The 18,443-nt window shown below is 34.5% G+C and overlaps 1 protein-coding gene across 4 annotated transcripts in view; it reads left to right on the forward strand.

Moving 5' to 3' along the window:
• The first annotated feature begins 3,788 nt into the window (after positions 1 to 3,788).
• Positions 3,789 to 18,443, forward strand: part of LOC138692058 (zinc finger protein 664-like) — a 213,484-nt gene continuing 198,829 nt past the window's right edge. For 2 of the 4 annotated variants that reach the window (XR_011330002.1, XM_069814922.1), the window contains exons 1-2: positions 11,868 to 12,004; positions 18,308 to 18,405. Coding sequence is in view for 1 of the 4 variants with exons in the window: in XM_069814923.1 (XP_069671024.1) it covers positions 6,953 to 7,045; positions 7,622 to 7,759; positions 7,977 to 8,056 (311 nt within the window). In the remaining 3 variants the exon portion in view is untranslated. Of the gene's footprint in view, positions 3,903 to 6,947; positions 7,046 to 7,621; positions 7,760 to 7,976; positions 8,057 to 11,867; positions 12,005 to 18,307; positions 18,406 to 18,443 lie in introns of those variants that run through there. The other 2 variants (XM_069814923.1, XM_069814920.1) reach the window with 2 other exon arrangements.

An 18,443-nucleotide genomic window follows, 5' to 3' on the forward strand; every position in this document is an offset into this window, starting at 1 on the left:
CAGGGAATGTACACTTGTTTGACCGTTAAATTTTAGCTGCCTCAAGAGCAGCATTGATAATAGTATCCAGTTTTCTACTTTTCCCTTCATTGCTCAGATAATTTCCCAGAATGCTAAGGACACAGTCCCTTCTGAAATACTAATATCTTCTACTACACCAACTTGAAAACGAGGGTCACCTACGCACCTTAGAAATATTCTCCTTTTTTTCTTCATTGCTTGTTGTTCCACTCACTTGTTTCGTTCGATTCGGGTAAGAAATGTTCCGTAAGATACTACACGTCATTTTCCCGTTCAAATCTTAGTAACTATTCACATTAGAGTCCCTATGTCTTTTATAAATCTTTCTTCTTCGATCAGGAATCACATTCATCAATGCTGCCATCACGTTTATAAACCTCTCTCGATTAAGTTTGAGTCTCGTAATAAGCTACCTCAGAATCTCGTAATCATTTGCTCGTAACAATGAGCATGACGTCTGCTTTATTTATATCAAAACATGAGCACTTGCTCTGCGGCCGAGGTGATTGAGCACGACCTCGGCGAGTAACATGAGCAAGATCTTATTATTAATATCAAACAGCGACAATGCTCAGATTCTTGAGTAACTCCCTTTTATTAATATCTCCTATTGAGTTGTCACGTTTTTGAAAGTGTTTTTCGCTCTCAAAATATCTCGATAGGCATTCACGCGTACACTAAGGTGTAAAACTATTACCACAGTCTACTATATACGGTCACGAAGCTTGAGTTTTGAGGGTGCTAGAAACAATAGACTGTGACGGTACTATTTTGCATTGCCGGTAATGAGGCGATATTAGCGATCCTAGTGGTGAGCAACTACCTAATGTTTGCATAATTACTACATATTGAGCTTCGCGACTGTATATACTAGACTTTGCTATTACGCTGTGGCGTCTTTGGGAAGACCTTTTTCGCTCTCCGTACATTTGAATAATCATTCACGCGTACGCACTGGTCAGAAACCATTCGTTTGTGAAGTGAGTGGGAACTCTTATAGAAGCTCTTCAAATCTAAATGAGGCATTCTTTCGTCCTTACTGTCATAGAGCCATTCAATACAGACGTCATTGCAAAGTGTTCTTCTCGCGCGGAATATATCTCTATGCATTCACGTGTTCACAGAGATCTCAATGTGCATTCACGTATCCACAGTTGAGTAGCCATTCAGTTGTGATGTGTGTGGGAATCTCCAGATGCCTTTTCGTGAAAAACCGTTCAGTTCTGATGTGTTTGGACTGGATTTTTCACGCTCGAAAAACCTTAATGTGTATTCACGTATGCATACATAAAAGAAACTCTTCAGCTGCATGTGTGTGAAATGCGTTTTTTATATCCCGCACATCTTAATATACATTCATGCTTGTCCATAATTATATTCTATAATAAATACTTAAATATCCTGTACTTTAATCACTGTATGGTTTTATTATTTTAGCTTTAATTTGTACTTCGGCAAGATAATCGTTCTCTATTCTTAACGTCTATAATAAATTGTCTAGGTTTTTTTAATCAGGTAATGTTTTTTTTTTCCTTTGAATTTTATTCTAATTGTAAATTTAACATTAATTAGAATTATAATTTTATTTTTATTCCTAATCCTGTAGTTATAATTCTCAGCTAGGGGTTAAGATTAGGCTTGATGGGATTATTTCTACCAGGTTAAATAAATCATTATATAGTATACTATACTGTTCATAAGCCAAAAGCCATATGTTGGATCTTGTGTGGAAGGTCTTTTTGTGCTAAAAGGTACCTCAAATGGTGTTTACGCTTACTTCCTGGCGAGAAGTGATTGAATTGTCTAGTTTTGGCGTAACTTTGTTAAATAGGGGAAGTGTGAAATGCGAAGCTGCAGAAGCTCGACATCCTCACTTATGGAATCAGTTCGAAGCAGCTAGGTCAAGTGAACCACGCACATTAACACAGAAGCTTGGCACAACCGCTTCCAGCACATTGTTTGTAAGAATCATCCCACTGTATGCAGACTCATATATTATTTAAAGAATGAGCAATCCGATGTAGACAGAATGATCCAGGGCTTGGAACTGGGACGAAGAGTAAAAAAAGCACAAAAACGAAAATATAAAAGCTCAAATATAAGGCTGCAAGACATTTCACAAAGGTATGATGAATTCAGAGGCAAAGGACGTGTAGTAATATTTGCGTGCCTGTGGTTACAACATTCAAATCTGAATAAATCCATACAAAACTCGGTTTCTGTAATAAAATAGGACTCAAGTTTTTCAGGAAATATGTAAACATTTCAAAACTTCGTTCCACCTAATTATTGCAATATCATTTTAAAAAATATATAAAATAATAGATACTGTATATGTGAATTTGGTTTGTTCTAATTTTCTCTTGGGTCAATTCGTTTGGCTGAATTCTCCTTTGCGTCAATCATCCATGCGTCAAATTTCATTTGAGTGAATATTCTTCGTGTGAACTAGCACCGATATAAATATACTTGAACAATACGAAATGTACAAACATGTATGGGAAAAATGAGCAGCAGTATACTGATTATATGCAATTGTTCATTACTCCGTTATTAAGATACTCTTTGGAAAGTTTGGTTAAACTATTTCAAATGTATGTACGCCTAAAGTGTTTGTTGACCAGCGTTTCAACAAATATATTATGTATTTTCATTACAATGTAATCAACAAAATAACTATATTCGTTATAGATAAATATTTCAGACCAGCTGCTGCTCCTCATTTTGATTTGGCTCACAAAATATGGACTCATTCGCTTTAGATTTTTGATTTTGATGTTGACTACTCTTTCAGATTCAAACAAGTTAAATCTCATCAATTATATATCTCATTCTGTTTATGGATGTATATGTGAAATTAGTACCCTACATAATTATGAGTTTGCTTCAGCTATTCTCAATGCTCCACATATAGCCCTGCAGGAACGTAATGAAATATATACTAGACATCTACCTGCCACTAGGAGACAGGATTGCGGAGAACCTACAGCTCACTATGGTCCTATTCAGACACTCCTAGCTTTATGTAATACAGGAAACTATTTTAAAGCCGTAAATCGACCTGATAATTATATTCGTGACTTTTTTTTCCTGGACTCTCTTCTTCTCAAATACGTCAGAAGGTTTTGGAAGGTAATACTCTCACACAGGCTTTAAACTAGAAAATAAATAATTGTCGCAAAAATCCAAAAATGAAAAATTATATTTGTTCAAAATACGAAAATCTTGTAAAATATGCTAAATAATTGTACAAAAAAGATTAAATTAATAAGGTTTATAGAAGCAAAAAGATAAGTAATTTGTTTCTAGGAGTTTTATTGCTTTAAGTCCATCTACCACACTCTAGATGAGATTATGCATGTAAATCATTAGACGTAGTTGTGTTTAGTACCGATGACTGCAGAATTTACATCACATCAAAATACGTTATTTTATGCGCATTCTAAACATTCATATTCCATCCCAGTAGGCTCATCAAGATTTATTATTAGCATAGAGCAAACTCCTTTTACTGAAAGACGTTGTCTAATTATAGTTTTTACAAGATTTATGCCCCTAAATCCTCGCTCACAGTTTACGATAATCGTCTTAGAGGCTTAGGAAACTCTTTGGCAGAATGAATTTATCAAAGAGATAGATACTACCTAACTTGTTGGAATTTATATACAGGTATTGTGTATCCAGTTTATAATGTTCACATTACTGGGCATGTGTAATCCAGAAACCTACGTCTCACGGTCTTCTATGTGAATTGCTATCCAGCTAGAATAGTTATCCTTTCTAAAAGTTTCTTTTAGGTCTGTGTATATTTGCTGTATAGAGTCAATTATTCTGCGCTAATTTTGGTCTTACCTAGTGCTTAAGATTTACGGCACAAACAGGTATGTAAATGTAAATATTTCAGTGCACAGTGGACAATTTACTGTTGCATTGTATTCCGCAAAAGATTGGAGTAAACGACATCTACAAACTTTCTTCATGACTTTCAATCCGTTGTGCTTTATATCGGCTTGTATTACAGACAAGTATTTCTTTCTTTGCGTGGTAATATGTATAATGTATTTCGGCAAAAGTTTTCACTTCTCTCGTATGACATACAGTTGATTCTTGCTTACCGGTTGTACGTTGTATTGTCACATTATTTCTACAATATTTGTATATGGAACTTGGGTCTTGTGAATACTATGCTCCACATTAATAATTATACGCAGTATATGAATATTGATAGAGAATGTTTTACTCTGATTACGCAGGAAGGAACAATTGCACAATACCGAAGGAGCGAATATTTCGTATACCGCTACTCATGACGTCATCTTATTTTCTCGAAAATAAAAACGAAATTACACTCCTGATCTCCTTATTCGAACCTATTTTGTCTACTCATACCCTTTTTACTATTTATTCTCTCTCTACTTTTATGATACATTCTTTTCATTACCGTTACTATCTCTTATTTGTTATACTTACCGTACCCGTGCGCTCCGTTGCACCTGTTAGAATTAAATATAAAGTAATTACATAATTAAAATAGGACGTTTGATCCAGGGAACAACTTTTACAACAGCGCAACATAATCTGCTTCGCTCTTTACCCAATTTTTTTGATTTGCATTTATTGCATATATATTTTATGTATTTTAACACGATTCAACTGAGCATAGTTAAAATTTGAATTATAAAATAATGGATTGCTAAGCTAACGTACTATTACTGCATACTAAATCAATACACTCTCGTTGTTCGCTAATTCTCTGAGATTAAAATGAGTGTACATCAATATTATTTAAAGAAATACAGAAAACGAATGTACAAAATAGCCTATCAAACTTTCTGTGCATAAGAAGCTATTTTAATCTTACCTGTCCTCGATTTACTCAGACGTTACTGTAATAACATTATAGCATTATGTCCATCTAGAGAACCTACACTTTCCAATGGTGAAATAATAATTAATTATACAAATCGGTTAATTTAGCTTCTGATATTACTTCATACAAACACAGAAACATTCTCTGTAGGCTATGTTTAATAGCTTTCGATTGTTGATGTCCAAGGCCCCTGTTTCGATTGTTATTGTCCAAGGCCCCTTATAGACGAAGTCATTCGTTCTTAATTCTTTGCACTATCTTAGATGGCTTTATTTTAATTTTAAAACTCATTTATCTCATTAAAAATCAGTCCTATCAAAGTTTTGTGATGGATTAAACTTATCGGAAATCATTTTTAAAGAAACTCTTCATATGTAACATTTTTCACAAAAATCAATAATAAGCGAGATATTTCGATTTATTTAATTCAGCCCCCCTTACAACCCCCCTTTTAAATAAAGTATTTTGAATGCCATATAGCCTAAAATCTAAGTTACAACGAACTTAATTTATATTCCAATTTTCATATAAATCGGTTCAGCCATTATCGCGTGAAAAGGTAACAAACATACAGACAGACATAGAAACAAAAATTTCAAAAATGCGATTTTCGGTTTCAGGGTGGTTAATTATATATGTTAGGACCAATTATTTGTGGAAAATCGAAAATTACCGGAAAAATTTCGGCTACAGATTTATTAGTAGTATAGATATATCCTAATCTCTATCCCACCTGATGCTATATTCCTAACTCTCCTAATTCTTAGTCCTTATTGACATGTAACATGACTAATTCATACACCTCGCTCACTTTGCTATTTACATCACTTCACTATTTAATTTAATACCTTTACACTATAATCTGACACTTTACATAATTTAAGCGACTCATACACTTATCTTCCATTGTTCTACTCTGTGTCTTTCATGTCTTTTGTTTTCTTTTTTCACTTCGTCTATTTCCTACTTTACTCGTCCGACACTATTTAGTAGACATCTGCATTTTGTTGAAAATGCCCGATCGAATCCAGTGGAACAAATCATATGTAGAACATCGAGAGAAACAATATCGTGAAATAATCGAACTTATTTTTTACACAACGACTGTATCATGTCCCTAGTATCACCAGCGAATTGGGATTATAAAGAATGGACACTGAGCGAATTGTCCTGTGTTTTGTTTCTCTGTGCGCCAGCGGCTAGTTCCACTTTCAAGCGGTAGCGGTAGTGTAATCGAGCATACGCTAAGATAATAATTGAGAATAGTATTAAGGCACAGGATCCAAACATCGCCTACCTTATTGCATAATCCAGTAACGCTTTGCTTCAAATAAATTCAAGTTAACAGCTTTTCCTCATTTCTCAGTGACAAACTAGTTGTAATAATAATATTTTATATTTCAGATTTAATACATTACCGGTATATTATAAAATAATATAGTACATTATAAAATTAAGTATCGAATTCGTTTAATATTTGTATATAATATAATATAGGTATATGGTTTTACTTCTCGTAAGAGTTTTGTTTTTCCATTTTGAGCGCTATCAAATCATTACATATTTTAATTGTTGTTGGGGTCAACGTCTCAACTCTCATTATAAAGGAAGTCCAGACATTGCAGTTAATGAAGGATTTATTATTTTATGGATCCAATTTATTTTATTTGAGTACATAATGTACCTAGATGTATTAATTGTATGTGTTATATTTCCGCTGTGTCGACTGCTAGCTGGTGTGATGTCAGCGCCAACTCTAGGGAGAAAGCAGAATGTCTCGTTCTAGCTGGCTTGAAGGTCATTGAAATCAGTCCGGCTACATCAAAGGTACCGACGCGAAGTGTCCATTCTTTATAATCCCTATTCGCTGGTATCACATGCTCATCTGTGCTGATGTACACATTCGTTTGTGTTTTTTTGGTAACTTTTGTGTGTTGTGGCGTGCACAGAAATACACACACTACGCAGATGTGGACTTATTATTAAAAGCTAGTAAGTCTGTCTGAGTATTTCACATTCTGCATATTAACTTATGTCACTTAATTTCATTGTCCAGTCGTAATGGACGTGATCAAGATGGAACCTGGGTCCGACCCAATGGGTATACAGACAAGTGGTATCGCAGATGTAGAAGAGAAGAAGCCTTTATCTGAGGTATATTGAGAGCAATTATTTTTCTTTTCATTTTCTAAATGCGTCATTTATAACTAGGAAACGCATTCCTTTGTAATTAACTGTTTTTTCTTCCACGACATGAAACACAACTAAAAAAAGTTGAATATTGTAAATGTGAAGTTTCAAACGGAAATTTCTTTCACTTTAAACAAACATACTCACAAAAAGGTGTCAATATTTAAATTCAGGATATATATTTCAAACAAAAAAACGTTTTTTTTATTCCATGGATTTTTTAGAAGAGCATTTATGTAATTTAAAGCTGAATCAATAATAGGTTATTTAGAATAATATTAACCTTTATATTTCATGGTGGATCCTTCTGATCATACTATCAGCATATTATCATCCAATAAATATATTCTTTTACTCGTATATTCTGTGATAGGACGCTTTTCAGATAAATTATTTCACTTTTGGTTTTGGAATAGCTAGATGTGCATTTGTTGACATCAGTATTAATAAAAATGTGGACGGACTTTATAAATAGTCAACGGGTTTTCTTGAACAACTTTTATGCTGTTTTGTCTAATTATATTGTAATTTTTGTTACAGGAAGGAAATTTATTAGATGTCGACGTCACTAAAATAGAAACAGAATGTATAGAACACAGGTATGACATTAAATCGGAGATAGTATTTGAGGAATCTGCAGTGCCAATTGACTTTCCCACGCTGAAGAGTGAAGCTGAGGTGAGTGCAGTCTATGAAGTGTGTTGGTCGGTAGTTCTCTCTCTGTTACTTTCTGGCTGATGTAGCTGCTACAGTCATCCTTGTGATAACTTTTACTGTCCAATTTTTAAGTTTTACTAGCACTGTTCAGTTTATTTCAATCATATACCGTACTTCCTGGTAATCCATTAGTAACAAAATGGATGCTCACATTCTTCTCAATATTCTTCTCCTACAGGAAGAGTTTTGTGAGTTGGATCAAGTGAAGGAGGTCAAACTGGAAGTAACAGCAGAGGAGAATGAAGTCTTAACTGAGAGGTGAGTGTAATATACGAGCCACTATTTTGTTGTTGGTTTTACTGCTTTATTTAAATAATGACGACATAAACATATTTGTAATTTCAACGTGATTATTTTATATATGAATACTCCAGTTTATCTTGCGGACATAAATGGCATGAATGATATCATATCCTATCTCTATCACGAACACCTGCCCTACCGCTACTTTACCACTCCTACAACTGCCAACTAGTGGAGCTGATGTTGCTGCTGTCAAAGAAAATACCAAGGCATAGACCTGCCTTCAACTTTTCCCATTTAATGCAGAACAGTTCACCAACCATTTTCATTGACTAATGGAATGTAGCCAGGATATATAGTTCCTGTTGTTTTCTCAGGTCTGATCCGGCAGTTCTAGTAGGCTTTCGTGTATAGCTTTGAAGGAAGTGGGTCCTACTTCTCTGCAGCATATCTTTCACAGATCCTGAGTTCTAACATATAACTTAGAAAATCTGTGTCCACTTCAATTTTTGGATATAGTATTAATATTATTATTATTATTATTATTATTATTATTATTATTATTATTATTATTATTTAATTTGTACCATAGTTATTTATTTAATTGTATGAATTGTATGACCGCGTTAGACTTCTATTGTCCAGTGTCTGTTGTCGAGCACATAAATAATAATTAAATAAATAATTATTATTATTACTATCATTATTGCTGTTTTGATTATTATAATTACTATTATTAATTTTTGAAAGATAATCTATACAGAAGTAACTCAAGCTCATTGTCAATTGCTAATGGCATATGGGGTCCCAAATCTAGTAGTGGACACAATTAACCATTTTTTTTATTTAAATAAATTGTGAGTGGTTGATGTTTTAAGTGATTTATTTTTCAAAATATTCATCATATATTTAAACACATGTACATTCACTTAGGTATGTTTGATTATGGGTGAATTTTTTGGCAAAATTGTATATCACTTTTTGTATAGTGAAGACAAATCTTAGTATTGGACACTCAAATTTTAGTAGTGGACATAAAAAAATTCAGTAGTGGACACCCAGTTAAAAATAACAAATGATCTGAAAAAAATGTAGTTCACCAGTAAACAATAAATAGACTGCCTTGCATTATATGGGTGTATCAAAAATACGTGTACAAACTTCAGGCATGGGTTCCTTACACCAAAAGAAGGAAAAAAGTTCATAGGAACATATGTCCCATAATCCTTTGTTTCCCCGTTATTAATTTATTACTAAAAGTTTGCGTTCAACAGCCTTCGAGGTCCAACCTCAAAACTTCATTTCTTTATGCACTCATTCATAGAAGGCTGTGACTCGTATCAGAAATGGACTGCAGATGGCGAATTGTTGCCATGGAGACTTGTTTACATGTGTCATTTGTCATTAGTCTGTCTTCAACGTTGCAATTGTGAACGTGGAGTGAGTTAAAGTGTTTCGTTCAACCATGGCAGGACGATATTCATTTCGTGAGCAGGCTGACATAATTTTTATGTATGGTCGCGCGAATGGTAATGGACGCGAGGCTGTACAACTGTATCAGATGGCGTTTCCAGACCGAAGACAACCGAATCATCAAACCTTTGTTGCTGTGTATCGTCGCGTTGCTGAGACAGGAACCATTGCACCACAGACTGGTGATCGAGGAAGACCAAGAATTTTTCGTACGCCGAATCTCGAAGAAGACATTTTACACTGTGCCGACGACGATCCAGGTATCAGTACAAGACAATTGGCTGTGGCAACTGGTACATCACACAATACAGCATGGAGGGTACTTCACGAGCAGCTCTTGTATCCGTATCAAATGCAACGTGTGCAGGGCCTTTCGCCTGCCGATTATCCACCACGGGAGAACTTTTGCCGATGGTTTCTAGCACAAATAGCCAATCCATTGTTTGTCTCATCAGTTTTGTTTACAGACGAGGCAACGTTTGGGAGAGATGGAATTACCAATTTCCACAATGAACACGTATGGGCAGATCGTAATCCTCATGCTGTATTTCAGGCTAGACATGAGCAACAATTTAGGATTAATGTGTGGGCTGGAATTGTAGGTGACTGTCTGGTAGGTCCATACGTTCTACCAGCACGTCTTACAGGTGCTATCTACAGGGACTTTATCCAAAACACTCTTCCAAAATTACTGCACGAAGATGTGCCTCTGAACATAAGACAAAACATGTGGTTCATGCATGATGGGGCTCCAGCACATTTTAGTCGCCTTGTTCGAGATACACTGACTGGTGTCTACCATGACAGATGGATAGGCAGAGGAGGACCAGTTCAATGGCCAGCACGTTCTCCCGACTTCAATCCTTTGGATTTTTATCTTTGGGGGCACCTTAAACAATTGGTTTATGGAGCAGACATCCCGGATCAAGAAACTCTTCATCGACGTGTCATGGAAGCCTGCAAAACCATTCGACATCATCCCGGAGTATTTGAAAGGGTGCGACAGTCCATGATTCGACGAGTGCATGCATGTCTAGAAGCAAGAGGAGGACATTTCGAGCATTGGTTATGAGTTTTGGGTGTTGGCACATTATGAGTGTACCAATGTGTTGAACAGTTCCTAACGAGGAAACAAAGGATTATGGGACATATGTTCATATCAACTTTTTTCCTTCTTTTAGTGTAAGGAACCCATGCCTGGAGTTTGTCCACGTATTTTTGATACACCCTGTGTATATATATATATATATATATATATATATATATACACACACACCTATTTACTTACTGGCTTTTAAGGAACCCGGAGGTTCATTGCCGCCCTCACATAAACCCGCTATTGGTCCCTATCCTGAGCAAGATTATTCCAGTCTCTATCATCCTATCCCACCTCGCTCAAATCCATTTTAATATTATCTTCCCATCTACGTCTCGGACTCCCCAAAGGTCTTTTCCTCTCTGGCCTCCCAACTAACAATCTATATGCATTTCTGGATTCGCCCATTCGTGCTACATGCCCTGCCCATCTCAAACGTCTGGATTTAATGTTCTTAATTATGTCAGGTGAAGGATACAACGCGTGGAGTTCTGCATTGTGTAACTTTTTCCATTCTCCTGTAACGTCATCCCTGTTAGCCCTAAATATTTTCCTAAGAATCTTATTCTCAAAAACCCTCAATCTCTGTTCCTCTCTCAAAGTGAGAGTCCAAGTTTCACAGCCATACAGAACAACCGGTAATATAACTTTTATAAATTCTAACTTTCAGATATTTTGACAGCAGACTAGATGACAAAAGCTTCTCTACCGAATAATAAAAGGCATTTCCCATATTTATTCTGCGTTTAATTTTCTCCCGAGTGTCATTTATATTTGTTACTGTTGCTTCAAGATATTTGAATTTTTCCGCCCCTTCGAAGTATAAACCTCCAACTGTTATATTTCCATTTCGTACAATATTCTGATCACGAGACATAATCATATACTTAGTCATTTCGGGATTTACGTCCAAACTTATCTCTTTACTTGCTTCAAGTAGATTAATTTGTCAACATCTAACTTGATTACAAGGAAATCTGAAAAAGGGGATTCTTAAACATAGTTCGGATCAGGCAGGACTGTTCAAGAAAAAAGTAAAATCTCCCATCCATTAAACAATTAAAATTGGCAGTAGCTAAAAAAGTCAAAAGACTATGTAAATCGTAATTTCCGCCACAAAATCCGTCACCCGTCAAAGCCATTTTTCTCCCGTTAGCTACGTTGATAATCCCTCAGTTTTGACGGAATTTCCGTCCAGTTGGCAACACAGTTTGGCAGCATAATCCAGTAAGCTGTGCGTCACACCGTCACGGTCTTCTACGTGAACTGAACAGTGATCACGGCAATTCGGCATTCCTTATTATTGCTGGAATTTACATAAAATTGCTGGATTAAGTCTAGTTATTCTGTTTTATGTTGGACACGAGTAAAGCTTAGGAGTGGCAGCAAAACAGGTATATAAATATTAATTTTTCATTCACATACATTCTTACTTTGCATTCCACACAAATTTACGAGTAACGAGACGGTATCCACACATCTACGTGGCTTTCAATCCAACTCGCCATTGTGCTCACATCGGCTTATACTGTAGTAAAGGAATTGATTTCACCCATTGCACATTTTTGTATAATGGCTTGGTACAAGACATATATTTAGGCCCTCATTTAAGTAATACGAAATGTTTATTTTCAGTCAATGACTTTACTTTCGATATGTGTAAGGTACAAGTCCTTATATTACATAATTTAATACTGTATTAACGTTTTCGTCCGTCATGCCGACATCATCAGATACAACTTTTTATGCAGCAATATCATCCCTAATAGGTACATATGTCTCTACAATCAAAATACAATATACATTAATGAGCATAAAACATAATAAAAAACAACATAATTTAGGACATCAGTATCTCTTTTCTTGTATAAATATATCCTTACTGTCAATTGATTAAAATCACACGTGTGATTACAATGCATGTACATATATGAAAGTGCAAGTCTTCACTAATAAATTAATAAAATTGCAATCTATATGATATATTATGTGAAGAGATACTGGTCAATGTTACTTATGTCTCGCCCACTATAGAGACATAGGCCAATTTTACACATATTTAGTATAACTTGTTGCTTTGACAGGTTAGTTTGGTTAGTTTAGGTTTTTGTTATAGCCTACCTTACATATACGATTACAGCGCAACATTGGCAATGATAAAAGTGAAATATTCGTTCAGTGGGCGTTGGATACTCTACATTCACCAAAGTTGTTGTGGTTGTCGTTTATGACATGATATGTTTCTATGTTAGGTTGTCTTTTGATGTTAATTAACGGCATAAGTTTGAACGTACATTATGACCGGTGATGCTCTTCAATCTAAGAAAGAATTAATAAAGTTAAGTAATTAAATTAAATAGGCTAGAATCGAAAATTCATTGTCAAATACGTGTTTGTTAAAGATGAAAATCATAACATTGTAACTATATTACATTAAGAAGATATGACATTAAATAGGTGTGTTATTAGATCAATTTTTAGTGTATATATATATATATATATATATATATATATATATATATATATATATATATATATTAAGTTAATGGCTTAACGTTAATGAAGAGATATTAAAGATTTTTATAAAATGAATTCAATTTCGTATGACCTGTTACGTGGATGGAAACTTACATTCAAGACTTCAATTATTGCATAAGATAAATAATTTTTATAATTTGCTCTTATTAATTTGTGTTTATTGCATACTCGCGGGTTTGCAATTTCCATTTTATGGATGTTTTATTATTTTTTGTCTGAAAATCATTAAGAACGATGCACCTTCGTCTATTTCTTAAAATCTTCATTAGCCATATCGTTTTTCATTCTTTTATCATTTTCTTACGTAACGATGATGCCCAGTGGGGGCAAAAGATATGTAGGCTTATAGCGTATATTCATATACAACATACTCTCTATTTACATTGGTTTATAATGATTTATCGAGTTATTCAGAAACATCTTAAACGCATATCCCTGTATGAAATTATCGTATATTTTAGTTATTTACATATACGAGCAATTGAACAAGTTAAGGGAACTATGTTTGCACCATAGTTTATGCTTCCTGGACCAAAATTATTGGGTTTTCGTGATTTAAATACAGTTGCAATGAAGAAACGTATTCAACTTATTATGCTTGCGCCAAATATAGATGCTCCTGGACCAAATAATTTTATTTCAAGTTCTTAAATATTCTACTTAACTTAGTAGATTCAACTGGTATTTTATGAGGTTATCATGACTAGGATAACGGTACCTATTGTTAGTTGTTTTTATTTATATTATTAGAAAGTAAATGACGAAGTTAAACGACTAGCGCTCTGGCGGTAAAGGATAGTATCTTGGAACGCCCCACAAGTTGTTCTGAAGATATTACTTCCAAAAGAAATCAGTATTGATGGAGTGTTGTGTAGTAGGCTATACGAAACTGTTGGCTAACTCTCTGCACAAAATTTTTGAACTTATACTATCATATATTGTAGGTTGGGAGATAATGTCTAGATGACACATTTCTCGGCAAATGCCTAGTTCACGGACACCATTTTCAAATGATCGCCTGATATGATCCATGAAACTCCAGGGAACAATTCCCAGAATTCAGTAATTGACGTAATAATGAATATATATTGGCAAGATGCGATGAATGAAGCTGTTTTTGGAACTATATAAAAAAGAATGTATAGTGTATAATCATAACAAAGCACATTTTTCTCAGAGATCTACTACGTTTTCGTGTAGTATTCAAATCGATTTCGATACATTTACCGTACCGGTATTGAATACGATTCTGCCATCCCTGTTTTCATGCAGTTTTCGATACGTATTGAAAACGAATTGACTACGGAAATTGAAGTTTCGAAAATAGTTATGTTTGTTAAATGTTAGCATGTTGGTCACTCTGCAGGCTTTAGCTATAAACAATGCTGCGTTCTCTTAATGAGGCGCATGAAAACTTAATATTCTGGCGTTAATGAAGAATGGCAATATTGGTTTTCAGGAAAAAACAAAACATTATGTATTACAACATGCCTTTTCAACATATATGATTGCCCGCTCTGTTTATAAAACAACTGACAGATCAAACAAATGCCAAACGTTCACATGTATAGCTTATTGAGATCTTTCTTAATACGATACCCGTTTTCATGCAACTCAGTCAGTATTGAATTCGATTCGATCCCCTTTTTACGTGTATCGACCTTGATAATCAGATCGTTTTGAATTCCCGTTTTCATGGATTATCTATATGGTAATCGAATTGATAATTGCCTGTGGTATGGTTATGGACATGAATGGCAACCATTATTGGCTTTGAAAAGCTTCAAACGTCTACTCAAAGGGAACTACATGTTTCCCCAAAAAACTGGAAAGAGACCTCCATAAACTGTAATAGCCTAAGTATAATTCAACATTTCTGTTATTAGTAGTATACGTAAAGTAGACAGTTACGCATTTATTTATTTAAATATTATATATTTTTTTACGGAATTTAATAGTTCATTATGCAACGAGCCTATTATTGTAGTAATTAAGACGCGAGTATGTTTGTTCATGAAACGAGCGCAAGCGAGTTTCATAATTTTCATACGAGCGTCTTAATTACTATTATAGGCAAGTTTCATACGACTTTTTATGCTCGACCATATTTCTAACTTGAAATTATTCATAAGTATTCATGTTATGGTTATGTAAGTGAAGAGCGGAACTGATCTTCTAAATTGTAAGATTTGCGCAGATGCGAAAGTATTGATTTTTTCCGAGGAACGAATATCATCGACCTTGATATATACTCTAGAGAATAACATGAACATTAATCTTGATATAACCTGGAAATTGATTTAGAATTGAAAAACGAGATGACAAATTTAATTTATTTGAATATTATTTACAATTAACGCTAATTATTATAGTAACAGAACATAACCTTGTGCGACAGTATTGGATTTCCAGCCTCCGTGACGTTTCGCTAGTTGTCTTTCGATTGCATATCCGAGAATAAGCGATACTTGCGGTTTTATAATGCTACAATGGTGATTTGTCATTGGCTGAGCAACTGAACTATAATGAATAGGTGTACTTTAATGAGGTGCGTTAAAGGGCTACTACTAGGTGTATTATTACTACATTTCGGCATGGTCGAGCATAAAATTGTTTGTATAATCTTACCGTTAATTAAATTCTCTTTAATATGTAGAGAAAAGATATCAACAATTTTTTAAGTAAGCTTAAAGGTTTATTTCTTGGCATAAATAATATTGGGGCATAGAATGGAAAAGATTATGAAGTTTCCTGTGGAAATAAAATGGGTAATTATGTGTAGAGTATAGCAAAAACTAGGTAGAATAGTTTCATCTGAGTAAGGTTATTGACGTTTACAAATTAAAAATTGAGATACTTATAGAGTTCGATTATTTTTGAAATTTTTTTCCAAACTTCCATTTTCGCCGTACTTTAGCGTCGTAAAAACGATAGAAATATTTTCATTTGTCGGAAAAGAACTACAACCCAACCTACCTAACCTAAGAACACATTATTATAGGTGGTTACGACGTTAAATAAGGCGAAAATGAAAGTTAAAAAAAAAAAGTTGAAAATCCATTATTACCAGCGAATATAATAAGCTCTGCAACTTACCAATTGGACGTGATGTGACTATAGGTTCTCCCAGTCTGCTTTGAAAATGACCACACTATTTTTACACGCACAACTATCACATGATTAATTAAGAACTCACGCATTTCTTAGTAGAACTTGGTTAATAAAAAATCTACTTTAACCAAATCGAACGTTCGTATCTGCAAGATGTACAACCACGCTGACACCACATCAGACGTGTATCCACTACCATCCTAGATCCAAAAAAAAAAAAAAACAAAAGACAGAGCCTCGAATATTGCAATCGATCGATCGATCAATCGAACTCTACCATCCAGCAACCAATCACCCCATTGAAACCGCTAATTAATGTTTGACACTTGAAACACTTTCTCTTCCAATCTGCTTTCAAAATATCCCAAAAATTGCCACACGCACAACTACCAGATAACACAGGATAATTAATTAAGTACTCGCGCACAAGACACGATCCAGTTCGACTGAAGTCGAGACAAAAGACACATTCTTCAATACTGCAGTCGATCGATCACTCGAACTCCTCCACCCACCAAGCAATCACAACAACCCCCACTGAAAAAGGGCCACCAATCTTCACAACGCCCGCCGAATTCAAACCTATAAATTATAATAAATTACTAATAAAAAAAACATGTTCCCTTCACTTCCTACAAATAAAAAGCGAAACACTGTGTTCTTATAAAACTACCCTATAACCAAGAGCCCTTATTTAAAAAAACCGCGCAATAGTCACACTCCATAATTACTTGCCTATTGGCTTTTAAGGAACCAGGAGGTTCATCCCTGCTCTCACATAAGCCTACCATTGGTCCCTATCCTGAGCAAGATTAATCCAGTCTCTACCATCTTATCCCACCTCCCACAAATCCATTTTAATATTATCCTCCCATCTACGGCTCCGCATTCCCTAAGGTCTTTTTTCCTGCTGGTCTCCCAACTAACACTCTATATGCATTTCTGGATTCGCTCATACGTGCTACATGCCCTGCCCATCTCAAACGTCTGGATTTAATGTTCCTAATTATGTTATGTGAAGAATAAAATTAATAATAATAATAATAATAATAATAATAATAATAATAATAATAATAATAATAATAATGGCTTTATTTAACCTGGTAGAGTTAAGGCCGTAAGGTGTTCTCTTACACTCAACCCGGATTAAAACCTGCTTTCATAGTTGAAAATAAAACTGGATCAGAATTAATTAATTACATGCTGATACAATTTAGGTACATAATGAGATCAAAAGAGGTAGTTATATAAAAATTTACCTCATAAAATAAAAATAAATACAGTGTGAAGTACGTATTAATGTTGTTGGAATCAAATACGAATGACATAAAAACAGAAGCCGATAATTCAATAAAAATAATGTACACAGTAAAAATAACAATAAACACATTAGTATACATATTAGTATTAGATTACAATTAAGTAGGATTTACATAATTAAACCAGAAACCGACAATTGAATAAATTGTACACAAAAAATAGATTAATAATAAAAAAACAACACAGTGGGATACATATTGCCGTTAAGTGTGATAAATAAACACGATTTACATGATTACACAATAAAAATAAGAAACAAAAAAGAAAATAAAAATAAATACAGTGGAACACATTCCATTAAATATTTGCAACGCGTTAGGTCTGGCAACTCATCATAAGATATTTTTCTAATTTATATTTAAAGCAAATTAAAGTGCGGCAGAGAATTCCAGTGACGAGAAGTAGCAACAGTGAAAGATGAAAAATAAAGAGATGATGTGTGGAGTGGTATTTCTAGCGTGTTATCATATTGTGACCGAGTATTGCAGTTCTGCATTGTGCGACTTTAACCATTCTCCTGTAACTTCATCCCTCTTAGCCCCAAATATTTTCCTAAGCACCTTATTCTCAAACATCCTTAACCCTTGTGTTAATTTTTGTGTGTGTTCGCACGCGCTTTCAGAAATGCACATACAAAGCAGATGCCGAATTATTTACCAAGCCAGTAAGTCTACCCAGATAGCTGACATTCTGGATGTAAATTTAAGTTTCTTAATTTCCTTTTCCAGTCGTAATGGACGTGATCAAGATGGAACCTGAGTGCGACCCACTGGCTATACAGACAAGTGGTATCGCGGATATTGAAGATAAGAAGCCTTCATCTGAGGTATATTGAGAGCAATTATATTTATTTTCTTAATGGTT

Source organism: Periplaneta americana, chromosome 16 (assembly GCF_040183065.1).
Source record: "Periplaneta americana isolate PAMFEO1 chromosome 16, P.americana_PAMFEO1_priV1, whole genome shotgun sequence".
In the NCBI taxonomy this organism is placed as follows: domain Eukaryota; kingdom Metazoa; phylum Arthropoda; class Insecta; order Blattodea; family Blattidae; genus Periplaneta; species Periplaneta americana.